Here is a 26,221-nt window from a genome sequence, read left to right on the forward strand (position 1 = left end):
GCAGGAGGAATCTAAGGGAGGTAACGAATTGGAAACAGTTTTAAACTTTAAGGAACAAGAAAGAAAAGAATGAAAGCAACAAGATGAACTGAATCATTTAGAGAGGAGCTGGGAACGTGTGTCCTTGTCGCTGTTTGGCTGGGCTGGGCTGGGCTGGACGTGCGTGGATGTTTCGTGGTGGAAAGCAGCATTCCCAGAGCCAGGGGCTCCTGGAACTGGATCTGCCCTGGGTTTCCTCCCTCCTGGCCTGTCCTGGTATCTCTGTGAAGCCGCCTCACTGGTGTGGCAATGCCTTGCCACTCTTGCACCAGGATTTGGCCCCAACCCTTGCCAGGTGTTGGCTCATAGTTTGCATCTTGACAGGCAGCAGGAGCATTACCCGTAGGACTTTGTGTGGGAGGACGTTCCCAGTGCCCATCCCACTGCTTGCCATGGTGTGGGCCTGCTTCACCCTGACCACTTCTGCATCTAAACCACCAGTGGAAAGAGCCTGGATATTCTTTTTTCCACTGATAAACGGCAGTGCTGCAAGTTGCTTTCCGAGTATTCTTTCCCTTTCTCTTCCCGGCCGGCTGAATGAGCTGTTTTCCCTCCTCCCGGCTCTGACCTTCCTGTGTGCTCAGCCGTGGGCTGCTGGCAGGGAGGAGCGGGCTGGCAGGGGCTGCCCTTGTGCAGGGAAGCAGGAGTTGGATGTGCACGGCACGGGAAGCGGCTGGGAGCTGGCGAACTGCCAGCGCCGGGTAGTTTTTCCTCTCTTAATTAACAAACGGAAAACACCGAGCTCTCCTTTGGAGTGTGTTATTGCTTTGGAGTAGAGGCACGCTGCCGATGGCGAGGGGAAGGACGGTGAGGACGGGCTCTGCAGCCTGGCAGTACCCGGGAGTTGGTGCTCTGGGCACGATGCCACGCAGGAGCAGCTGTGTTTGGAGTCTGTGCCTGGGGTTTTGCCTCCTCCCGAGTTCTCGTCTCGGTCCCCTTGGCACATGGCGTGTGTCACATCACGCGTTGCCATCAGGCACCGTGTTCCCCGCACTGGGAAAGCTGAGATTCCGTGTGTGCAGGAGGCTGAGCTCACACAGCTGCCTTCGTGCTGAGTGCTGGTGCGGTTTCCCGTGGTCCATGACCATCGATTCCCTGTGGTGCTGATCCATGTTGAGCCGGTTTCCGCTGTGCCTGAGTGTTTCTCTGCTGTTTCTTTGCAGGCCAAACCCATTTATGGTGGCTGGCTGCTGCTGGCCCCGGAAGGAACGGACTTTGACAACCCTGTCCATCGCTCCCGGGTAAGTGAAGCTGAGACATCCTCTCCCCATGATGTGAGTGGGGGTGGCAGGAGGAGTAGCAAGGACCTGTCCCTGCCCACAGGGGTGGCTGTGACCCCGGGAGTGCCGCAGGCACCTCCATGCACCCATCCCCTTGTGCAAACCAGGAAGCTGGAAGATGTTTCCTGCAGCAAGGCTTGAATGCCTCCTCTGGGATGCAAGGTTTCCTGTGCTGGGCAGCAGCCTGGGGCGCTGCAGGTGCTGGTCAGGCTCAGTCTGTGCAGTTTTATTGCTTGTTGCTGTTGCTTTTTGATGCTGTGCTGGTTGGCCTGACACGTGTTGTGCTGTCAGGAAGGCTCTCAGGCCAGTGGGCTGTGGGCTGTGCAGCTCTGAGCCATGCTAGGACCATCAGAAAGCTCCCAGTTTTCCTTTGGGACTTGGAAACAACTGCTTTGTTTTCTGCAGCTCATCATGGGCATGCCCAGAGCTCTGGAGGGAGGCTGCATCCCATCTCCTAATGTGGATATGCTTGTGGCAGGCAAGGAAAGGGCTGAGAGGTGGTTGCCATTTGCTATAACCCTGCAGAGCTCTGAAGCCAAGTGTTGGCAGCAGGGACCTGCAGACAGAGCAGGACACACTCAGCTCCTTCCCGAGGGGGTTTACTCATGGCTGGCACAAACACCAGCAACATGTGGGGTCAAAGCATTGCCCACTTTCCTGCCCTGGGGGGTGTGAGGCCCAGAAGGATGTGGCCAAGCCAGTGTCCTTCCTCCACTGGCTTGTGACGAGCACTTTCAGCCTGTCCTCCAGCTTGTCTTTCACGGAACTTGCTGCTGGGGCTGCCAGGATAGGGCTGTCTTGTGTGTGGGAGGGATGGCAATGGTCCCTGAACCCTCTGTCATGCAGCCAAAATGCTCTCGGAGCTGTTGGTAATAAAAAAATCGCTTCTGAGTGAGCAAGAATTGGGTTCTGAGTTCAGCCTGGGGTATATGGGTCATTATTTGGAGTCACAGCTGGTACCAGGCTTGCTGGCCCACCATTAAGGGGTCGTGAGACCCTAGTTCCCCCCAGGCTCTAGGCTGCCTGCTCAGCTGGGGCTTGTGGAAGTGCACAGGGCCCTTGGTAGTTTTGCTTGTCCCAGAGCACTCTGGACTTTGCCCAAAGGGCTGAGAAAAGCAAGATAAGAATTGCTGCACTGGGGCTATGAATCCAGGACCTTTTTTATTTCAGCTTGCTGAACCAGTTTTTGCTCTTGGCTGAAAACAACCTGGCACACATGAAAAAAGCAGTTTTCCAGCCAGATCAGTTCTCCAATCTGGTTTGCTGTGCAGCTGCAGAAACAGCAGTGCCAACACAGTGCCAGGACCGCCTGGGCAATGCCACCCTGGAGGTACTGCCACCATCCAAATCGAACTCATGCACTGCTGGGGGACATTTGACATGACACACTGTCACCCTCCAGCACTGAGTGCTGGAATAGATGATACAGGGTGAAGCTGAGGGCTGGGAGCAGTTACTTTGGGGATCCTTCTGCTGTCCCTGGTATTCCTGGCATGAAGCTGAGTCAGGAGAGGTTCAGGTTAGATATGAGGGAAAGGTTTTTCACCTAGTGGGTGGTTGAGCGCTGGAACAGGCTACTCAGGGCAGTGGTCACAGCCCCAAGCCTGCTTGAGTCCAAGAAGTGTTTCGACAACGTTTCAGGCACGTGGTGGGATTGTTGGGATGTCCTGTGGAGGGGCAGGAGTTGGACTCGATGATTCTGTTGGGTCCCTTCCAACTCTATATATTCTGTGGTTCCTGCAGGTCTTGGGTGTCTTGGAGAGCGGTGACAGGGCTTGTGGATGTCTGCTGGGAGTGGAAGAATCTTTTGTCTTTAGTTATTTTTCTCCTCTATATAGTTAAACCAGGGCAGTTTGGGGTCTGTCTGAATGCAGAGAGCAGCGGGGTGGGGAAGAAACCCCAAAACAGCCTCCTTTGGGTGCCCACAAAGCCGGCCAGTAAATTAGCAACGGGCAATGTGGGCTGGTGCACACAGACCCCCAGCTCCTGTGCAGCTTCAGGGACTGGTGGGCACTGCTGTGACCCAGCTCTCTGTCTTCTCTTGCAGAAATGGCAGCGTCGGTTCTTCATCCTCTACGAGCACGGGCTGCTGCGCTACGCCCTCGACGAGATGGTGAGTGCTGCCGGGCAGAGACACAGCTGTGTCCAGGATGTGGGGATCAGCCAGGGCTGTCTTCTGCCCTTGGAATGCTCTGCCAAGCTGGAGGAGAGTTGTGCTTGCTGGGTTTGGCTCAATGCCAGGCTAGGTTTGCATGGGAGCTCGGTGGATGGTCTGCAGAGGGTGGTGGGTGTTTCGGAGGCGTGTGGGTCTCGCCTGGTGTGGAATTGCTGGCAGGAAGCACTGGGGGAAACCCCAATGTCATCCCCCCGCCTCCTTCCTGCCCTGTTCCTTGGTGCCAGCTGGGTTTTGGTGGTGGTGAATCACCTTGGCAGTGTCCGGGAAGAAGGCCCTGCCTAGCGATGCCCGTGGAAAGTAGGTCAGCTGGAATGCCTTCCCACTGCTTGCCTGCCCCGGAGCTGCAGCATGCCACCAGCACTGCTCCTGTTGGGAAAACAGAGGGGGGATCAAAGGAAGGGAAGCCCCTCCACAGCAAGCTGCAGAGTTGGGCTGAAGTACCCAGTGTGTCAACCCTGCCCTGACCACCCTGGGCTGCTGATTTATCCTCCTGGCTGCAGCAAGCCTTTGGGAGGGTATCTGAGGCTGTGTGTGCTGGCATGGTGGGTACCCATGTGCTGGGATCCACCTGGGCAGGAGGGTCACAAAGCCACTGGGCACAGTGCACCTGTGGAACAGGGACATACAGAAACCTATGTCTGTGGCAGGGAGGCTCCCTACAAGGTCAGTGTGCCTTGGTCCTCCTCCAATACCTCCTGCGAGGGCACCATGGGATGGGGAGGCACGGCAAGTGTGGCTCAAATTTCATACCATGTGTTTGTTTGTATTTTCACTTGGGGTTGGTCCAAGTGCCCTAAATAATTTAAATGTCTTCCGTAGGAGCAGGGGAGGCTTTAATACATTTTCAGTGTCAGCAACCTGGCTCTGCACTGGGCTGGTGTTTCCTGTCTTAACCCTGACAGGACAGTGGTTTGTGTCTGGCTGGAGCAGGGAGATGCCCCAGTGTGAGGCAGAGGTACAAGGATGCTGGGAAACACAATCTGAGATTTTTTTTGCCTCTTTGCATCCTGAGGAGCTTGACCTGCCCCAGATTCTGCTGCATCTGGGCAGAAGCACCTGGGCAGTGCCCCAGCCCTGTGCACCTTAGGGGACTGTTGCCAGAGAGCACACAGAGGACAAGCAGGAGCATCCTGTGGTTCTCCAGGCGTCTCTTGGGCTTTTTCCCCTTGAGAAGGGAGAAAGTGGAAAAATACAAACAAAAAGGGAATGTACACATGTGCAGCGTGGGATGGTGTCCTGGACAGTGCGACATCCCACCGTGCTGGCACCTGGACTTGCTGCCCCCATGGCCCTTTGTGGTGCCATTGGAGGTGGTCGAGAGAGTCTGGCCTTGCCACAGCTGAAGGAGACAGTCACGGATCCTTCCTCCTCATTGGAGTCTGACACATGGTGTAAAAATACTCTCCTGACCTTTCTGTGGAGCACGTCCCTGCGTGGGATCTGTGCTGCTGCCTGCACCAGCTCTGCTGTCACCACCCCACAGCATCAGGCGGTGATGGCTGAGTGTTAGGGGTCACTGGAGGGGGCTGGTGGCACTCAGGTCAGGCTGTGGGGGATGTGAGGAGCCAGTCCTGTGCCCCAACACCTCAGGCATTGCTGCAGGGCACTGATTCCTCCCCTGAGGTGTTCTGCTCCCTCCCTGTGGCTCTCCGCTCCTCCAATTGTGCCGGCTCCTTGCCGTGTCCCACCACCTCTGCAGGCTGGGAAGGAGTAACAGGGCTGGGGTCTCACCCAGGGGGATGCTGTTTTTTCCGTGAGGGATCCACTTTGCAGCCCATGCAAATGGGGTGATCTACCCCCAGTGTGCCCCAGTTCCCCTTGAGAGCTGAGTGGGGGTCCCGTGGGGGCCTCGGTGCGGAACAGCCTCTGCAGCGTGTGGTAGCTGGGCAGCCACTGGCCAGAGACCTCCCAGGCAGTTCCAGGCTGGGACTGAATGGCTCTGCCTTGAACCTTTTAGACATTAATTTTGTGGGTTTGGCAATTTCTGCTGTTATTAAAAATGGGATTGGAGGGAGGGGTGAGCTCGGGAGGGCAGTCTGGGGCTGGTGATGGTGGTGGAGACACTCCTATGCCTGCCCAGGGAGACTCTGCTCCTCGCTCCCAGCAGGTTGGAGAGCAGGGGGGTGTGGAGGGGCAGCTCAAAGACACAAGCTGGGGAGACCTCGGGGGTCCCAAAAGATGTTGGTGCTGCAGAACAGAGCAGCCTTGGGCACAGGGGCCTTTTGCCATGGGGTGGGTCAAGTTTGGTGTTGGTTTGGAGCATTTTGGGCATGGAAGGTGGGACAAGCAGGCACGAGCCACCCCACTGGCATCCAGCTCCCTCCTGAGACTTGAGCTGATCCCAAGTCTATGCTGAGGCTCAGCCTCCTTCTTTCTGTATGTCCATCCTTCTGTCTGTCCTTTCTCTGCCGTATTTCTAGTCTGAAAACTCAAACTTCTGCATGATGGCCACGATGGGGATGATGTGCACAGACCTTTGTCCCCTTGAACCAGGTTGAGCTGCCAGACTCTCTCTCTGGGGTCTTCCTCTTTCTGCTGCATCATGCAGTTGCTGGCACACAGAGCCTGCCTGGCCCCTGGGAATGCCAAGCAGATCACATCCCCTTCCCCTCCATGGGGAATGTGCCAGCAGCCGTTCCCAGCTCTGCTGAGCCCTGGCTAAGCCGAGCCTGCTCAGACGTGCAGAAATTCCTCCCTCCCAGCCGTGGGTGGATGTGGAGGTTGTCTGATCACTCAGGGTTGCCTTCCCACGCTGAACCCCCGCAATTACCCCTCAGCACTGACTTGCTCCTGCTGTTTGATAAACCTTCATGCTGGATGATGACAGGGGTTGACGTTTGTGTGAAACAGCTGAAGCATCCAGCAAAGCCTGTCTTCCATTGAGGGAAGGCAGCAAAGAGGGTGACAGGAAGTCGGGGACAGGCTTGGGATTGAGCTGCTGTGTTGTGAGTGTCCAAGGACAAGTTTCAGTTCTCCTGGTAAAACACCCTGTGGTCCCCAGTGAAACCACAGCGGCTGCTGCCACGGGAGAGCAGCCTGGCACCACGGTGCTGGGGTGGTTTGGAAGGTTTTGGTTGGGATATGGGAGCTGCCACAAGAGCAGTGCCGAGCTAAGGGGACGGAGCCAATGTGTGGCAAGTGCAGAGCTTCTGCCTCCTTTTGTTTTGATTGCCGCGATCTATAATTAGCGGTCGAGGTCTCTATAAATAGAGCCCTGCTGCGTGGGAACGTAGTGGAGAAGAGGCAGGAGGGGCTTTGTAGGGATGGAGAGCACTGCCTAATCCCTCCCTGGACCTGCAGGTGGGCCCATGGCCTCAGTGCTGCCTGGGGATGGATCCAGTCCTGTGACTAGAGCAGGTCAGAGGAGAGGGTCTGGATCTCCAGCACAACTTGTTAATTATTCATTGCATGTCCATGGGCCAGGCCTTGTCTCTGTGCTTCAGTTTGCCCCTGTGCCACTTTTCTTGAGCTGGGATTTATACTAGGTTGGCATTTTGCATCCACCCTACAGGTATTCTCCTGTCACTGCAGGCCTCCTTTCAGTCTGCCTGAGACTAATAATTTTGGGGTTTTTTTTTCCTTTGTGCATATGGTGGTTTGAAAGTAGGACAAAATTCAGGCTCAACTGGGAGCATCTCAAACTTAAAGGTGTTGTGGATAACTAATGCCAAGTGAGAGCATGTTCTGGATGGGCTTTTCTAGTTGCCCTGCAGTGGTTCAAGAGGAGCATCCGTGGACATGACATATCCTTCTCCCAACAAATTGACCTCGCTCCATGTCTGGCACCTTCCAGCGTGGTAAAGTGTGAGGATGGGCTGTGAGCCCTGATTCTACCCCTATCCCCTATTTACTGGAGTCAAATTGCTTTCTAAAATTGGGAAGGGGTCTAAGAGGATGCTTAAACCACCTCAGTACCAGAGTTTACTGAGGTTGGGTGGTTGTGTTCTCTGTGGCAGCATTGCAGACCCTTCCTAGGCTCACAGCACAGTGGTCTTGCTCCTAAATCAGGAACTCAGATGGATCTTAATATCATTAACCTCAGTACAATGAAACGGACATCCTGCTCCAGCCTTTGATGGCAGGGAAGGAGGTCAGGAGGGAGCCAGGAGCTGATGGCACTGGGGTGGGATGAAGAGCGAGGCCAGCCTGGCATCTGGGAATGGTTAGGGGAGCACTGGGACCCCTGGGATGGATGTATAAATAGGAGAAGAGAGGCCAGCTCAGAGGTGGGAGGTCTGGCACCACACAGGGGGCTGCAGGGTCACATCTGGAGCCCTGCTCGGCCCCAGGCCCTGCTCCTGGCCATGGAAACCTAAGGAATTGATAAATGGTTAAAAAAGGAGACAGATGTAAGCATTGGTGGCTGCTGGAGGGGGATCAGAGGGAGGGAGGGGGGGAGGGATGTGTGCTCGGTGATGCTGTGATCCACAGACCTGTGTAATTGTTTCCTAATTGACCCCCTCCAGAGTCCTCTTTATTTGGAGGAAAGGGGCATTTTAAAACGTCACTGTCAGCAGAGCTGCGCCACGTTAATTTTCATCGTAGTTGCCTCCTTTGTCATCTGTATTGTTTTGAGAAGCCAAGAACCCGTGTGTGTGTTTTTCTCCTCCTTTTCAGATCAAAGCAGTTTATTTCAGTTTTGGCACAGAATGGAAATTCATTGGCAGGGATTAAAAACGGACCTTAAACATCCTGGCCTCTCTGTCCTTACTTTTTCCACAGGTTTTGCCATTTAAGTGTTTCCAAGCTCTCCCTGCCCCCTCCTCTGCTGGAGCACCAGGCTTTACAAACCCTATTCCCCTCGTCCCCAGTGGTTTCCCCCCATGGACATAATTTTGCCAGTGCCTCTGTTTGCCAGATCAAGACTTTCAGTTTCTGTTTAGCATAAAAAGCTTTTGGCTCGAATCAAAGTGTGTTTGAAATTTAAAGCAATCTGAGACAGAAAGGCTGGAGGGGAGTGAGTGTGCGAGACTTGGACAGTGGCAGGGACCCCCATCCCAATTTTTTTCCGAGACTGGATGGGATCAAGTCAGGGTGGGTCCTGCAGGGTGGATGATGATCTGTGAGGAGGTTTTACCTGGGATGTTTAGTGCATATCTCAAAGATGATGCAGTAGCATCTTTGAAGGATTTGTTACGTTTAATTTTTAATACTGATTTTGGGGAAGAAAATCCACGAACCCACAGGGAGCCCTGAGAACTTGTTCCCCAGGGCATTGCTGAAGCCAGGACCAAGCAGCCTTGAAGGGGGTGCAAGGAGGATACACAGATCTTCCTTTGTGGTTTTATATTAATGTCTTGCTTGATCCTGATCCAAATGTCATTACTGGGGTTGGGTATGGGGATCCTGTAACAGTGACTTTGGGGTTCCTGTCTTCCCATTTCTTTCTGCCCAAAGTGTCCTGTCCCAGGTGCTGCTGGAGGTGGGTCCTGGTGTCAAGAACCTGTGGGCTCCTTCATGACTGATTCCTACCCTTCTGTGCCCTCTTGTGTTTTACCTCTTTTAGTTTGGCTTAGTGTGTTTGGGAAGGTAAAACTGCTGAGCTGCAGAAGGGCAGTTTGGGGAGGCTGAGGGAACAGGAAAGGGCTGCTCCAGGGATGGCTCCAACACCAGTCCTGGTGACCAGTGATGGCCAGAGACCATCAACAGGGCCCCAAAAGTGCCTGGGTTTATTGTGCGCTTTGGAGAACACTGTTGTGCCCATCCCAGTGCCCCAAGAAGGGCATTTGGTGCCTGCAGGACCCGCTCGGGAGAGGCCCAAGTGTGAAGCAGTCCATGGTGGGAAGTTTGGGAGTTAACAGGCAGTGAGAGGATGAAAGCAGAGTTGGGAGAGCTTGATCCAGCCAGTGACCTCCTAACACAAACTGCTTTGATGACCTGGCCCAGGTGCTTCCTTCCTGGAAACAACACAGCCCCCATTGTCTTCTGCAGGGCGAGCCGCAAAGCTGGAATTGCTCTTAGGCTGCGCAGTGAGGACAGGTTCAAGTGGCTCCATCCTTCTGCTTTTTCCCCACTCCTCGTCTCTTGAGACCTAGCAAAGACATTTGTGTAGAAGACGTGTGCCAGACCAGCGAGGGAAGTGAGCTGGAGTTTAGATTGCATTTATCTTGTTCACGGGAGGCAGAGTGAAACAGGCACTTAAAGCAGCTGGAATGACTTCTGGAAACCTGGGCTCCATACCCGTGACCTTCAGCCTGGCTGTGGGCTCTTGGTGAAGGAAAGATTGTGATTTACTGTAAAATGTTAATGTAGAAATCAAACTGATGGCATTTAGCAGCAAAGATGTCAGGGCTGGCAGTGAAGTGACACAGCTAAGGCCGAGCACAGTTACCATCACATGAGCCCTGTGCTCCCCTCCAGACAGCAGAGGAAGTGGGTGCCTGGTCCCAGCTCTCTCCAAGCCAGGGCAGTCCTGGGCTTCCAAGCACCTGTACCAGTCCACAGGGACAGGAGTGACCAAACCACCCAGGGAAACAACAAAACCACAGGTTTTTTGCCCTGCTGTTGCCTGGTGCTGGAAAGGGGCTGTGAAACGAGGTGTCTGTGGTATGGCCCCAAACCTGCCACCTGCACTCTGTGGTGAGGATGGGTTGAGTTTAATTCTTTCCAGCCCTGTCATTGGCCACCAGATGAGGCCGGCAAGGACCACCAGTGGGCTACAGGTTGGGTAATGCTGGGCAATTGTATCCCTTTTCCTGCTGCTTAAAGGAATCTTTAGAAGCAGCAGCATCCCAGTGGCTGGCAAATCCCTGTTCCTGCCGAGGATCCCATCCCTGCTGGGTGGCACGGGATATCCTGGCGTTGCCTGACGGGATTCAGTGCCGCAAACCCCTCGGTGACAGCTCAGAGAGGAGGACGAGGACGTGAATGGAACAAGGCAACAAAGCTGCTCGAAAAATCAAAGCGCGTTCCCCCTTTTTTTCCCCCGGCAGAGATCCTGTATTCATTGATTGTTGACATGACATATGTGGGTTGGAGAAAGGCAGCGGCAGCTTCTGGCAGGGGAGGAAGGGGCTGGGGGGGCCAGAGGGGCTCTGCAAGCCGAGATGCTGATTACCAGGGGCAGCAAATAGCTTGCAGCTGCCTCTGCTCAACACGCTCTTTGTGGCGCTTGCAGCCACTCTTTGGACGCAGCTATTTTTAATTTCCCCAAGCGCGCACAAAGCAAAGGGGGTGGGCGATGCCGCCGGCGTCCCCCCTTCCTGCCCCCCGCTCCCACCCCTTTCCCAGCCAGCCCTGCGCTTCCCAGCTTCCTCCCAGCCTCCGGGGAATGTGGGGAGCTGCACTCCCCTGGTTTTTTGGGGATTTTTTTTTTTTTTTTGGGTCCGCGTTTGGGAGCCGGCCTTGGCTTTCCCCCCGCCCTGCGCCAGTGTGTGCGGGGAGCTGGGAAAATGCAGAAATAAATAAATACGCAATTAGGCAGCCGTCCAGCCGTGGAGGGGGGGTGTGTGCTGCAAAAAGAGACTCCGGCCAAATTTTGGAATGCCTGAGAAAGCGGCTGGAGCCGTGGGCGAGCGCGGGGTTGTGGGCTTCCCACCACCATGGGCTTCCCACCGCTGCATTCTTCCCAATGGAGAAGGGGCGGCTGTGACCGCCAAAGAGGAGGATGAAGGAGGGTGGCATCTCCCAGCCTTGCTCTTGGGGGGTTCCCCCCGAGGACAAGGCATGTTTGTGCTGAAGGTGTGATGAGAGCGAGGGGTCTCAGCCAGCCCCCAGCGGGCTCTTGCAGCAGCTCAAGAGCAATTTTTCTTCTGCCGGTGTTTTTGGGGCCAAAAGCCAAGGTGTGCCCTCTGTTCAAGCAGCAACACGGTTTGGGGTTAATAAATTACTTATTTGCAGTCCTTGTTCCTCTGTTAGGTAAGCATTGGTGAATATGATATTTCTGCTTTATCCCAGACATGAATTATTCATCAGGTTTGGAGTCTGTAAAAGGGATGTTGTCAGGTTAAAACTTGCGTGGAGACAAGCCGAGGTCTTCAGTGAGGTTTTGTAAACAGCTTTTCTCAGGGTTTTTGCGGGAGTCTTCCACCTTTTTTCTGTGCTGTTTTGAGGCATTTTTGGAGAAAAATGAGAATTTCCAGGCCAGTTTGATTATTGGTCTTGCTCATTGAGTTATCATGGACTGTAAGATACTTAAAAAAAATCCATCAAAATACTCTTTTTCCTTCCTGCTGGACTAGATAAACAGTGTGTGAATGTGCCTTTGGTAATACATGTTTTATAAGACCTTTTTATTTTGCCCTATTCCTTCAAAGGTGTGGAAGAGACTCATTCCTGCAGTCATTGAAGTCTGACTGCAAGTAGACAACAAGATAAAACAGCCAGACAGCCTTGCTGGAAGTTAAAATTACCATAGGTAAATCACGTGTGCAGCAACTTCATTTACCCTTCACCTCCTTCCTGCAGGATCTGATCCAAGAGCTGGTTTGTTGAAGTGTGTGCTAACAGGCTTTTACCCCTCCACCCACCACAGGCAGCTCAGCTTTTCTAAGACTTCTTCCACTGTTATGGGAGAGCAGGTCCCTGGGGCAGAGGTGCTGCCTGTGGGGCTTGAGGTGCTGGAGAGAGCTGGGAAGGTCCCACCTACCATGGAGAGTTTTTCCCCCCATGTTTTCCTGGCATGCACCCCACAGCCATGACCCATCTCTGCTGTCATGGTACCCCCTGTCATGGGGCTGTGGGGAAAAAATCCTTCCCTGTGAGGGTGGGGAGGCCCTGGCACAGGTTACCCAGAGAAGCTGTGGCTGCCCCATCCCTGGAAGTGTCCAAGGCCAGGTTGGATGGGGCTTGGAGCAGCCTGGTCTGGTGGAAGGTGTCCCTGCTTATGGCAGGGGATGGAACGAGATGGTCTTTTAGGTCCCTTCCAACCAAAACCATTCTATGATTCTATGACGTGATCCTGGGGGTCCTCACTCTTGCACGACCCATGCCTTGAGTGCCATAGCTGTGGGTCTCCATGATTTTGTGGCCAAACAGTGCCCTGGAAACCTGCAGCAAGGCCAAGGCTGCTCTTGCACCGTGGCCCACAGTTGTCACCACTCTCCTCCCAGTTCCCTTTGCTGTGGGTGATGGGATCCCTGGGCAGAGGAGGCAGAAGGGACAGGCCTGCAGGAGTGATTTTAGAAGTGTCCCAGCAGCATCCTGAGCTCACACGGGATTTCCACCTGTTGTGGTGCTGTGGCTGGGGAGAAAAGGTGGGGTTTTGGAGCACACCCAGCCTTGGCCCTTTCCTCCTCATTTCATCAGCTGTGTTGCGATCACATTGATAAAGTCACAGGGATCACCAGGGCACTGGGGAGCTACTGGGATATAATTAGGGTTTTGCTTCACTTTCCTGGCTGCTTTCCCATTAGGGGAGGGGCAGTAGGGATTATGGATGGAGCAGATGTGTGGAGGGCTTACATGGGAGGTTAATGCTGTGCACAGGCTGATGCTGGGGGGGTGAAGTCTGTCATCCCAGCCATGGGGGATGGAGAAAATCTTCTCGGGCTCACCCCCCTCGGATTCATCAGCCCCAGATTGCTCCTCTCTGCTGGGGTCAAATGGCTGCTCCCAAAGGAGAGGTTGCAGAGTGCTCCTGGGAGCAGCTCACGGCTGTGAACTCCTTCCTCTCTCTGAACTCCTCTGGAGGTGCAGGAGCCAGATGTGAGCATTAGGTTTAGGGAGAAAACACTACTCCCCTGGGACACGGGGACAGCTCCAGCAGTCTGGTATGTTATTCCCAATCTTTTCCTGGGTGTTTGAAGCACTTTTTGCCCTGGGTGCCACTTGCCTTTGAACCCGGTGGTGCCTGCCTGGCCAGGATGGCTCTTTGCTGTCTGCACCAGCACCTCCACCACACCTTGCATGTGGCAGCAGAGCCCAGCTTGAGTTGTTGCTGGGTGGTCTCCTTGCCACACAACAGCTGTGTGTGCCTGTTGGGAGCTTTTCTTCTAGGAACTGGCCCAAAAGCCTCCCATTTTATGCCATTCAGTGGGATGGCCAACAGTCAAAGTTTAGAAAACGCTCTCCAGCTGTCGCCTGGACTTTTGGAAAGGTCTGCAGGGCTTGTCAGGAAGCTGCTGGGAGCAACGCAGAGCAGGTATGGGTTTTTTTGTGAGAGCGTGAGTGTAGGGTGTAGGATGTGGGTGCTGCTTGTTTGGCCAACGTGACCCAGCCTCTTGTGCTTGGGTTGGCCCTTGCCTCTCCAACTGCAGACCCCAAGCGCCCTGGGAGCTCGGCTGCCTGGTATTCCCAGCCCTGCAGGAAGCTCTGCAAAGCTCATAAGAGCAGCACAGGGGAATAATGAGATTTCCAGACTAATTTGTCCGGATTCAAGAACTTCCACTGAAGCATCTGCGCCCGTGGGAGTTGCCCGAACCTCCGGTGGACCTGGTGCTGCTGATCCCCAGGACTGTCCTCTCCTCCCCTGCAGTTGTTGAGGGCTGGTGGAAGACACTGTATTGACAGTCCTCGGGGGTGAGGGGGTCCTCGGGGAAACCCCACCACAGCAGCAGGGCAGTGCAGGGCCCTAAATTATCCAGAGCTCCAGGCAGCAGCTGTTGGAGGTGGCTTCACATGACTGTGATGGTGCTGATGGCTCGGTCTGTCATTGTGTGTCTGCTCCTTTTCCTCTGTTGAGTTGCATTTGCAGGAGAGGTTGTGGAATGGCTGGAGACTGGGAGACCTGTGCCTCCTTCCCTTCTAGCCTGGAGGGGAGATGGATTCAATCAGGGAGGTACAGGGATTTGATTGATTTAATTTGCTGCTTTCCTTGGATGACCCTTGCCTTGGTCATGTTTCCCTCACCCCCATGAAGCAGAAATCCAGGTCCAGCTGTGGTGGAACAGGGCTGTCCAACACAGGTGGAGATCATCCTGCCTCGATCCAAGTTTCCAACCCCCTGACCTGTCTCCAAAATTGGCACCACTGTGTGTATAACCATCTTTGTATGGGGGTGACCTTCTGGGAACGTGGTTTCTGGTGTTTGGTGAAGCCCCTTGCTCTTTGGGAGGGACATGGGAGCCGGCATTCCTGGAGGTGGTGGTGAGCTCCTGCGCATGTGAGCCTGGCAGCGCCGTGCAGGGACCACCTGGGACTTGTCTCCTACACTGAGGGGGTGGAGGATAAAGTTGACAAGGCCAATTTGGAACAGTGCAATTTAAAATTCAAACATCAAGATGCAAATGAAACCCGTTTTTTCTTCCCACCCCCAGACGACTGCCTTTCCCTCTCCAGGCAACTCTCCCGCCATAATCCCTGCACCAAGCTCTGGTCCCTCCCGTATTTACCATCCTAGTGCGTGGTCTCACCGGGCTTTTGCCATCGGGCTGATTACCATGACAACTCCCTGGAAGGCTGTAGATATCTGCTTCCCCTTTGGCTGTTGAGCCTGTGCTTTGGGGAGTGGGGAAGGTGCCACGCTGGCAGCTGCGAGCAGATGGGGTCGGATCTGTTATCATGTATTCCTCCCACCCTCCTCTAAGGAGGGGAGGAGGACATTTTGCATTTTAAATGCGTCTAAATCCCGGAGAGCAAGAGGAAAGAGTACCTCTTTGGTTTGCAGGGCTGTGAGGTGGTGCCTTTGGCATTGCAGGGCCATCAAGCGTCTCTGCAAAGCTGGGCTTCTGCTTTGGTCTCCAAAGAGCTGGGATAGGGGTTGGGTGGATGCTCTGAGCATTCTGTGCAATGTTTGGCTGTTGCTTTGGTCTCCAAACAGCCAGGATGACAGCTCAGAACAGCCTCTTGACCCCCATCCTAGTGGGACCTTGCTCTCATTTCCGTCATGGTGCCGATGTTCTCTGCATCTCTGTCCCTGTTCCCCTGGAGCAGCGTTGGATATGGAGTGTGCATGTCCATGGGTGCAAGTTTCCCTGAAGGACTCCCTGGATTTGGCAACACTGCTGAGGATGCACAGGCTCAGACCCTAGTGCTGAGGGAGGTTGAACCCACTTGGTGACCACCACCGGGTTTGCTGACCCTCCCTGCCAGGCACGGGTGGTTGTGCCAGGATGGGATAAGGCTGTTCCCATCATGCACAGACCCCTTGGAGACCGTTCAGCAGGAAAGAGGTTAACAGGAAGGAGGCAGGCTAGGCTCTGGCTGCCAGCTCCGACCCTGCTTTGGAGTGGGGAGCAGCTGGGAGCTGCAAGAGCAGTGCGAAAATAGCCTTATAAGGCCAAGACAAGCCGACTCCAGCCTCCGCACAGCCCCGGCCGGGCTCGCTCCGCTCCAGCACCCGCTCGCCGGATGGATGCCCTTGGGGGCAGAGCTACAGATGGGATGTGTGGCCCCAAACTTGCTGTCTGGGCACCCCCAGAATGGCAGCTGCCCGTGCCTGGCTGAGGTGGCACTGGGTGGGAGGGGAGCCCGAGGGTGCTCCCGGGCAGTTCGCAGGCAGCTCTCGGCCTCGCTCAGTGTTTAGACTCGCTGTCTGTGGACATAAACACCGACTTCGCTTAAAAGCGGCCCCTGGCTGAACTCTCCTGCCCAGCCCCTGCACTTCAGCCCCTTCTCAAACTGCTCCCAGGGAAGAAAATTCCTTCCCACTGGCAGAAGTGATGTTGTTTTATTTCCTGGTAGAGGCTCAGGAGGGCTCTTCAGGGGCCTGGCATGCAGAGACAGGCGTGTGTGGCACTTGCTAACCCATCCCACCTCTTTGGGGTGGGTGACCTGGAGCTGTGGGGAGCTCCTCCACTAAAAATTTCAGGAAACCTGCAGTCAGCACCTGTGATGAACAAGCCAGGGTCAATGGTGGGGAAATATGTGATGGGGCTGGAGAAGGGTTATGGCATTTATCCAACTTGGGAGGGTGTTCCTGCATCTCTGGCTGCACACCTGGACAGCTGTCCTGTCCCATCCTTGTGCTGGTGCAGGTTTGCTGCCAGAGCAGAGCCACATTGGCAGTGCCAAGGCCAAATCTGCAGAGCACTGATTGTGCCACCTTTTGTGAAAGGGGACGATGGCTTCTGGCAGGCTGGTGAGTCCTGGTGGTGGTGAGATTTGGGGGCATCTTCCCCTGTTCCTTGCACAGGGGCACAAGATGTGAATGCAGACAGGCAGGGAACATGTGTTGATTGATAACTCCATGTGGATGTGGCACTTGAGGACATGTTTTAATGCTGAACATGGTGATGGTGCTGGGTTGACAGACTTGATGATCTTAGAGGTCTTTTCCAACCTTAATGATTCCATTATTCTGTGATTCCCTTGCCAGTGGAAAAAACCTCCTCTTCCTTTGCCTGGTGCATGGCCTCAGCAAGCCAGAGGTTCCTCAGTGGCTTCACTGAGCAGTAGATGCTGATTACAGGAAGGGTCCACGTGGGAAAGGTGTGCTCAGGTGGCCAAGAAAAGATACCTGCCTCTTACTTGGATGGCACAGGGAGAGCAGAACGCTGCTGTGGGAATGGGGGAGCCCATCCTTCTGCTGCCCTTTGATGGGTGACTGCTCCAGTCCATCCTTTTGCAGAGCCTGCAGAGGTCGTTTTCAAGAGCCTTTGTCTAATTTAATAAATCCAGGACGCTCAGCCTGCCAGCTGATCTGTAAGTGTAATAAAATCCTCCTGCAGCAGCACTCTGGCTGTGGTGTGGCTGTATCGATAGCCTGGTGCCTGGTGGCAGGAAGCCTAAAAGGCTCATTAAAGCCCTGCTGCTGTGCCAGCCGTGCTCACCCGGTGCCTGGGCAGCTCCGGGCACACCGTGGCCATTCTTCTGGCATCCTGTGTGTGCACGGTGCATCCCCCAGTGGGGTTTGGGAGGTGCATCCCCCTCTGGGGTTTGGCAGGCTGTGTGTGGCTGAAAAGGGATCCCTTACAACTACCCGAAAGGAGGTTGTAGCCAGGTGCAGCTCAGTCTCTTCTTCCAGGTAACAAGCGATAGGACAGGAGGAAACGGCCTCAAGTTGCTCCAGAGGAGGTTTAGATTGGATGTTAAGAAAAATTTCTTTACTGAAAAGGTGGTCAGGCATCGGAACAGGCTGCCCAGAGCAGTGGTGGAGTCCCCATGCCTGGAAGTGTTCAAAAGCCATGTAGATATGGTGCTTAGGGATGTGGTTTAGTGACAGACACGGTAGTGCTGTGGGTTAATGGTTGGACTCAATGATCTTAGAAGTCTTTTCCAAGCTTAATGTTTCTGTGAGTTTTCAAGGAGTTGGTGCTTTCTTGATGGCCTCTGGGCAGGAATGGTGGATGTGGCTCCAATTTGGGTTCCCAGTGCTGTGCTTCTGCCAGGAGCTGCCTTGTCCCAGCTGCATCAGTGCCCTTACCCAAGCTGTAGTTGTGTCCATGCTGCTCGGATGTGCCCATGGCCATGGGACAGCAGAGTCTTGCTCCCTCCTGCACCACAACCCTGCCAAGATCCCACTTGCATCCCGCATCAAGCACTGGGCACTGGGATGGGTGAAGCTTTTAGCAGACACAGGAGCTACCAGTTGCAGAGCACTCAGAGTGCTGCGAGTGAGCAGCGCACTCAGCAGCCGCCCTCATGAATATTTTAGCTCAGAGAATTAACATTTGTCGAGACGAATTTATGGAGGCAGCGTGGATGTGTGGATGTCTCTTCCCCAGGCACCACAGGCTTGCTGCTGCTCCAGGGCAGTGCTGGGAGCCAAGACAGAGCAGCCAGAGCATGAGCCCGTCACGGCAGAGTGGGACAGCAGAGCCATGATCTCCCCCCGGGACAGCCAGGCCCCGGTGCCAAGGCAACCACCCTGCCATGCGGGATAGACAAATGGTTGTGGTGGTTTTTTTTTTCTCTTCCCCTCCTGGTTCTTGGCAGAAAGTAAAATGTCCCTTTTGTTTGGTTTCCTCCTCCCCCTGCCCCATCGCCTCTCTTTAAAGGTTGTGTTCCAGATTTTGTCAACCCACGTTGTGTAATAACCCTGGAGAATGGTGTGGGCATTGGCTGTGTCCCACTGAGGCAGAGGCAGAGCCAGTCCTTGGGAGCTTGACCGTGGGGTTACCTGCTCCAAAACATCCTGTGTACAGCTGCTGAGCAAAACTGCCTTGTGTTTTGTATTGAGCTCCCATGATCCATGTGTTAGAAATGACGGGGAAGGTACTTGGAGAAAATTCTGAGTTTTTTGAACCTAAATAATCCTGTTTTTCTACCTGAGCCCTGCAAAACCATATGGAAATTAGGGACTTGCAGATAAACCCTGTTGACTTTCAGCAGCAGCCATTGCACCTGAGAGTTCATCACCCATGGAGCATCCAGCACTGTGCAGGAGGATGCAGTAATGCCCTGCTTGGGATTTCTTCCTTTGGACTTCTAAGAGGTCCCTGTTCTTTCTTTCCCTTGGTTCTAGTGCCCAAAGTGGAGGCTGCTGCAGTTTCTGGGCTCTGCATCCTGCAAGTATCCATCCAAAGGTCCCTGCCTCTCATCTGGAGGCTGCTAGGATTGTTGATGTGGAGAGCATGGCGTGACTCACGTCCTGAGCACCCGGGGAGGGAGAGGAGGAGGAGGAGAATGTACTATAGGCTTTGTGTGTTGTGGAGAGGGACGCTGAGAGCACGTGTGTGTGTCAATAGGGATCTGTCATTCTGGAGGGAAACAGCAATGCAGTTGTTTCTTGACTCCAGTTGCTCTGCTGGTACTGGCAGCGTGGAGAGCTGTAGCTGCTCATGTAGTGCAAGTGCTCCCTTCCTGGTGCTAACGAGGGACAGGTCCATTGACTGGACCAGAGGTGGCTGGTGGCACCAAGGAGAGCTGGTAATGGTGCCCATAATGGTGTCCTCTGTGCTTCCAGAGGTGCATCCTGCTGTGCTTCTACTCCTAGCCCCAGTTAAATGACATACCCAGGCACCAGATCCACTTCTGGAGTAGCTGTGTGCTCCATCCCATTGGCAGCAGCATGGGAAATGGCAAAGGCAGGGCCCCAGCGCCTTGGGGACGGGGCTGTCCCTGAGCTGGGGACCGGCAGCAGCTGGAGCAGGAGCTGAATCTGAGCATCCACTCCTGCTCACCTGGACACGAAGCCACCCCGGGCTCTGATGCTGGGTTCAGCCTTATATCAAAGCATCTGCTCTTCAGAGGGCTGGTTGAAGTCCCAGCCTTGTTGTTGTTGTTGTTTTGGCATCTCTGCCATACAACACCTCCCTGCTTCTGCATTGATTTATTCCCTTACAATTGCGGGAGCCACGCAGTCCTCTCCTGGCCTTGGATTAGCCCAGGGACTACTCTACTCTTCCTTCCCCAGGGATCCCCAAGCCTTCAGAAACCCCCCAGCCTAGAATGGGGATGGGATCTGAGCTGCCTCCTTCTCCTCAGTGGAGTTTGCGTGTGTGCACACACGCGTTTCCACCCGGCACCATTTGCATTTCACTTCAAAGTGCCTGTGTTCCCTCCAAGGAAGGAAATAAATTGTGTAAAGGAATTTACATCCTGAGCGAGCAAGGCTGCTGGTCCATCAGGTTTCATCTGCTGCTGACAGGTGTGGAGGTTCAGGGAGGCTGCTGTGGGATGTCAGGTTCATCCCTGGTGCTGCAGGTGCCAGAGGGTCAGTCCTAGCTTTGCTCCCAACCCTTTTCTGGCATCCTGGTTCAGAGGTGTGGTGGTGGACAAGAACTCATGTGTCAGGCTGTGCAAGATGCCAACGTTCACCCTCACAAGGAGGAGTGAGTGGCAAAACCACTTTGCAGGGCCAGCCTGGCGGTGGGGGGGCCCCAAACCGGCTCCTCCGCTCCTGGCACGCTTCAGTCAGGGCGGGGTGTGAGCTCCAAGGGAAGCCGCCCTGAATGCTGCCGTGGGGTTAAAGAGGGAGGAGAGTTTTGTCTCTTCCTCTCCTCCTGTGCCAACTCCCTGCCAAATCCCGTGGGGCCTTACAGGGAGTCGAGGGGTGCCTGTGGCAAGAGGGACTAAGTGGCCCAGGGCATCCCCGAGGGACTAGGGCTTCCCTCCCTCCTCCTCATCCCCTTTTCCCCCTATCCTGGTTACATTCCCTTGTGCAAAACTACTCTGGGTGAGGAAGGAGGTTGGACCTGGACCTTACAGTCCTGGAGGCCTCGGCTGTGCCAAAGGCCAGCAAGACAAAAACGGTTCTAAGACTCCACTTGGAACAGGAGAAAGTTTTTCCGTTGGGTTTTTATAGCTCCCGGAAAGCGGGGTTTTATTTTTGTTGTCTAAGACAAAAAATCCTCTTAGGAGCTAAGTACCCGCGGCGGTGCAGGGCGGGAGGCTGTGCATGCGCCGGGCTGGGGGTCTGGGCTCCGTCCCTGGGGTCTGAGCATGCTGATTTCCACAAAGGAAAAGAGGAGGTTTTGTTGTTCCTGATGTACAGTTGGTCCCATTTGTGTACACATTCGCTGCAGCACCCGTGATGGCTCCACGCCACCCCTGAGCTGTCAAAGGATGCTCCCACCCAGGGACACAGCTGCAGGAAAAGCCCTTTTCCTGGGGAAAGGGTTTTTTTCCCACTGCCCACAGGAGGAGTAAACTGGGGGCTTTGTGGGGCTGATCTGAATTTCCTGGGGTTGTAGGCTGGGACCATTGAGCTCTCCTCAGTCGCCCTTTCTTTGCATGGCGCAGGCTGCTCTTGGAGGGGTTTTGCTGGCAGGGGAGCTTGTTTCCATGGTAAAAACCTTAACAACATCTGCCAAAAATCCGTCTGCTTGTTGGCCCGGCCATCTGGAGGGCACAAGGAGGCTTTGACAGGGTGACAAGGTGGCCACGGGCTGCTTTGGGTCCTCCTTTGGTGTAGTTGGCAGCTTGGAGGGGTCCCTCCCTCAGTCATTTATGCCCCAGGTGCAGGTTTGCTCTGGGATGCTGTAGGGACCCCAGTGTCACCCAGCCTGGTGGGGACAGGCAGGCAGTGGATGAGGGAGCCGTGGCATCCGTGCTCAGGGAGGGAGGGCTGCGGGCGCCATGCACCGGGAGCGGGTGGCCACGTTGTAATCGGATGAGCCAGCACTGCTCCAGATGGACCTGTCAGCTCTTGTCAGTGCTGACACCCCTCTGGGTGTCCCTCCACGTCCCCTCAGGCCACAAGGGCCACCGCCTGTCCCACTTTACTGGGTCTGCTTGGAGCAAGGGGGCCTAGAGGTGACACTGTGTTCACAAAACCCACTGGACAAATAAGGTGCCATCCATGCTGTGGTCCTTCCCTGGCAAAATCCATGGGTTTTTTAATTTTAGTGGGAAAAACCTGGCATGTGTGTCTGTCTGTCTGTCCCTGAGCCATCCTGTGGTGAGGACAGTGGGACCTTGCTACTTTGCCACCCCTGTCCCCGGGTGCCACCCCACCACCCCAGATGGTTCAGAGCTGCAGACCCAAAGCCAGACACACAGTGCCTTTCCTTGGGATCCCTCTACTTCAGCAGGGGATGCCCTGGATATTGGGCATAGGAGAAGTGTCTTGCTGGCAGCAGTGGACCAGACTGGGCTGGCAGGACTCGTACCTGACCCAGATGTGTGGCACAGGGCTTTGCTGTGTGCTGGCACAGCATACAGATGGGTCTGGGAACTTGTGGGCAAAGCATCTTGATGTGTACGATCCTGGTGTCCACCAGGAGAGGTTTTAGGGCTCAACTCTGCACTCTTTTGTTCTTCTCTCCTTAAACAATAACCGTTTCTCCTTCCCCTTGCAGCCGACAACCCTCCCACAGGGCACCATCAACATGAACCAGTGCACGGATGTGGTGGATGGGGAGAGCCGGACAGGGCAGAAGTTCTCCTTGTGCATCCTGACACCGGAGAAGGAGCACTTCATCCGGGCTGAGAACAAGGAGATCATCAGTGGGTGAGTGCAGATCTGGGGCTGAGCCGCTGCCGTGCTCTTGCATGAGGTGGGAGGAAGAGGAGGGTGAGCAGGACCTTCCCAAGGCTGGGTGCTGTGGCAGTGCATACCCAGGCTGATCCTGCGTGCTGGGGATCCTGATGGGTGCTGAGGTTACCCCATGGTGCTTTTAGCCTCATCCATCCCTAGTGGATTCCAGACATGGAATCCTGGGGTGGATGCAGCCCACCCCCGTGGTCCCAGGGGAGCATCTGACCTGCAAGGATGATTAAAGTATCATCGCTCACAGGAGTGCCTGCTGCTGAGCTGCAGGGGCTCAGAAACACTGACGATTAGGCCGCTAAAACAAGCAAATCAGGGTAGATTTCCCAACTCCAGGTGTTGGGTGGTGACCTAGAAACATCCTCTTCCATCACTCACATGCCGTCTCGGGTTGAAGCTGGAGCTGGTGAGGGTGCAGAGCCGTGGGAGAGCAGAGCTGCTGGCATAGAGCTGGACTGTGGTGGGGCTGCTGCTCACCTGCAAACGTTCCCCACGTGGGGTTCCCGGAACTCAGTGCCTCCCTCCCAAAATTTGTTGACATTTGAAACTCGAGCAGGAAGTTGAAGGGATGAAGCACTCGCTCTTTCCCCCTCTTCCTGAGTCACGGCGTCTCCCACCTCCCCCAGCCCTGGCAGCAGCAGTCACCACTTTCAGCTGAGATTTCTATTTCCAAGCATTTTCTTTGGTTGCGACTCCCCTCGTTTTGGTAAATGCTTGTCGAAATACGACATTTTTCTACCAAGAGCTTGAGATTTTGATTAGATACATGCTATCTTGTATTGAAACCTCCCTGCTCTGCTGAGACACACGAGCATGGGTCATTCCCTCTCTGTGAACCACTTTGGGCTGGCAGATCTGTCCCCCCCCACCCCGTTCACAGCAGTGGGGTTGCAGTGGCTGCAGAGCTGGGATGCAGAGGCACAGGGGAATCACGGCACAGGGGAGCCAGCTCCTCGCCTCCAGCCAAGGCAGGAGCAGTCACTACACCCCAAACCATGGCCAGCCCCCATGCTCTGCTCTCTCCTCTCTCTCCCCACGCTCTGGTTCACAGCTCAGCCTTTGTTGCTGGTCCTGCCTGCTGCGGGAGGGAGAGGCATTGCAGAGCGAGGTGGGGCTGATTTATTGCTCATCGGCCCAGCGATGGGTTTTGAAGCAGCGCGTTTGCTCCTGACTGCAGGCATTAATCATCCCAGAGCAGTCCCGCTCTGGGGCTGAGCCAGGCGGGTTTCGTTTTCAGTTGCAGCACGACAGGAAGATTTCCCTGGCTGGGGGAGAATTTGTTCTACGTTCGTTCCATCCTGCTGGCATTTATTGCTTAACCAAACCCCACTTGATGTGGTCATCTCCAAGTGCTTTACAGCAGCAGCGTGCGAAATGGGGGGAACGGGAGGGGGAAGGAGGGACATATGAAGCAGGAGTGTTTCCCAGCGGTCCTCAGATACCTGTGGAGTTGGCAGAGGTGCTGGGCAGGTCGTCAGGCTGCAGTGGCAGGGCACAGGAGGATCCCCCCAAGTGACTTGTGCAGGGGATGGACTCCACAACGCCAAGTTCACGCTGTTCTTCCTTGGACAAAAGCACTTTGTGTGCAGTGTGCGGGTGTTGGCATTGCTGAAGGGGGAAGGTCCTGCTGGAGGCTCTGTCCCTCTCTGCTGTCTTTCAGGATCCTTGAATCTCTGCCCCGTGTCAGCCTTGGCTGTGGCCTCGCTCTTACAGTGAGTGGGGTTTGAGCCAAAGCACCCTGAGGTCATCCCTCTGCCCCTCCTCTCCTGGCTTTCTTTGTCCCCAGGAGCTGGTTGCAATGATTTCTGGTACTGTTCACCACACTGACCCTGACCAGGTCAATGTCACTCCCATCTCTACGTGCTCCCCCACAGCACAGACCTCACCTTCTGCTTTCTCTGCCCGCAGGTGGCTGGAGATGCTGATCGTCTATCCCAGGACAAACAAGCAGAATCAGAAGAAGAAGAGGAAGGTAGAGCCCCCAACTCCCCAGGTAACCCCAGGGAGACACACTCATTGCCACTCAGACCCTTACCTCCCTCTCAGGGCCACAGCCTTGCTTTTTTCCTGGGGGAGGTCCCCTCTAACCCTCTGGATCAACTTTCTGCCAGCCCTCTGATGCTGCCTTTGCAGAGAGTGAGAGCTGGGGCGAGCCAGGACAGCAGATCAGTGTGAATTAATTCCTGATCATCACTTCCAGGGTCACACACTGCTTTCCTGGCTGCTTTGTGGCCACGTTTCACCTCTCGGGTGCTGTTTTGTGGCGCCGGCCCTGCCCACACTGTCTCAAGAGTGGCCACAAAGCCATGTGGTCCCTGTGGAGGACCAGGGAGAGGTGCTGTTCATGGGCCATTTCAGCAGAAACAGGATGAAATTCCATCGGGCTCCAGTTACCCCCTTTGAGATGACCCCAGAGATAGTGGGAATGAAAGGAAAATACTAAAGGCCAGGGCCAGGCTGGGAGCTCCGGGGCCGGAGCTGGGCTCTCCAGGGACCCGGCAGTGGCTTCGTGCTCGCTTTGACTATAAATGGTAAAAAGTGGGGCTGGCTGTGACTCACTCGTTCCTGCCGGGCTCCCACGTGGCCAGAGTGGGGGAGAATCCCACAGATGGGGAACGTGACCCCGAGGCCACCCTTGTCCCTCGCCGGGGCTGAGAACAGCCGTGTCCCTGAGGCCGCCTGACCTCCTGCTGAACGTCCCGCCACCATGGGGGACTGGCTGGGAGGGCTCCTCCAGCCGAGCTGGGTTGCACACCAGGGACCAAAACTGGGACCAGGGCTCCCCTGAGCCCTGGTTTTCAGGTCCCTGTTGATGAAAGTTCCCAGGATGGTCCTGGTGCAAACTGGGCCCATGGGTGGGTTTTGTATGGCACGTCTCTGAGTAAGTTTCCACCACGCCACTGGATAAAGATGCTCTGGGCAATGGGGAAAAAAAAATGAGGGGTAACATGATCCTTTTTTGCACACCAGGCTGGAAGTCTGAGTCACCTCCTGCCAAGGGCTGGGGTCCTTACAGCCCCTCCAGCCCCTCGAGTGCTGACTCTGGTGATGCTTCAGGGAAGATGTCAGTCTCTCTCTCTCTCAGTCTCTGTCCATGACTGAGAGTTGATGTGTTACGAGTTGTCCATCCTCAATCCCCAGAGAGAGGGCTGCTGCGTTTGGGGCACCCCAGTGAGCGGATGCAGCAGGGCAGGGATGCTCACCCCATCCTGACACAACACTAAACCCAGGCTGGGTTCAGGAGGGGGACGAGGCGGAGAGAAGAAGGGGCGCAGAGCCAGAAAAACATCATTCTGGGTTACATTTCATCACCATGGCAACTTCTTGGAAACCGTACAGGATCTGAGCTCCTGAGCACCAAATAAGGGAAGTGGCTGCGGGAACGATGCTGGCTCCCCACAGACAGACGGGCTCCCCAGGTGCTTGGGGATGGGGCGAGCATGGACCCTCATGGCACATTGCCCCTCCTGGCTTGGGGCAGGCCACCCCAAGCCCCATTCTGCTTGCTACCCTCCTTCCACCCTCACCATCCTGTCACTCCCAGTCCCATGGTGCTGGAAAAAGGCCCAAATTCACTTTGCAAAGCCAACCTCCATGTGGGCCCTGCTCCCGGACAGATGCTGTGCTGTGTCAGACACTCACAAACCACCTGCAAAAGCAGAAGCAGCATCTTTGCTGTTGTCTCCCAAATCCTGTTGATGCAGGCAGCTGCTCTGGGGAAGGAGAGAAGATGCTGAGGAGAAAATCAGCACCAAATCCCGCCCTGTGAAATGGCTTCTTCTGAAGTTGGCTGCTGTTCAGCTTGCTCTCCGTGTGCTGGTGGAGAAAGGCTGATCTCTTTCTAAAGATGGCCACACACTAATCCGGCAGCAGGTCATGTCTTAGATCTACTCACGGAGGGATGGACACCTTTGTGATTTAAAAAAAGAATTTAAACAATGGATATTCCTGCTATTTCTAACTCTCACATAGTTT

The 26,221-nt window shown here is 54.9% G+C and overlaps 1 protein-coding gene across 5 annotated transcripts in view; it reads left to right on the top strand.

Moving 5' to 3' along the window:
• Positions 1–1,205: 1,205 nt before the first annotated feature.
• The window catches only part of MPRIP (myosin phosphatase Rho interacting protein), a 67,568-nt gene continuing 42,552 nt past the window's right edge, over positions 1,206–26,221 (top strand). For all 5 annotated transcript variants that reach the window (XM_027656785.1, XM_027656786.1, XM_027656789.1 and 2 more), the window contains exons 1-4: positions 1,206–1,280; positions 3,367–3,432; positions 22,056–22,207; positions 24,155–24,239. In XM_027656785.1, coding sequence (XP_027512586.1) covers positions 3,430–3,432; positions 22,056–22,207; positions 24,155–24,239 — 240 coding nt within the window. In that variant the 5' untranslated portion in view covers positions 1,206–1,280; positions 3,367–3,429. The remainder of the gene's footprint in view (positions 1,281–3,366; positions 3,433–22,055; positions 22,208–24,154; positions 24,240–26,221) is intronic.

Source organism: Corapipo altera, unplaced genomic scaffold (genome assembly GCF_003945725.1).
Source record: "Corapipo altera isolate COAL_440 unplaced genomic scaffold, ASM394572v1 104, whole genome shotgun sequence".
Classification (NCBI taxonomy): Eukaryota; Metazoa; Chordata; class Aves; order Passeriformes; family Pipridae; genus Corapipo; species Corapipo altera.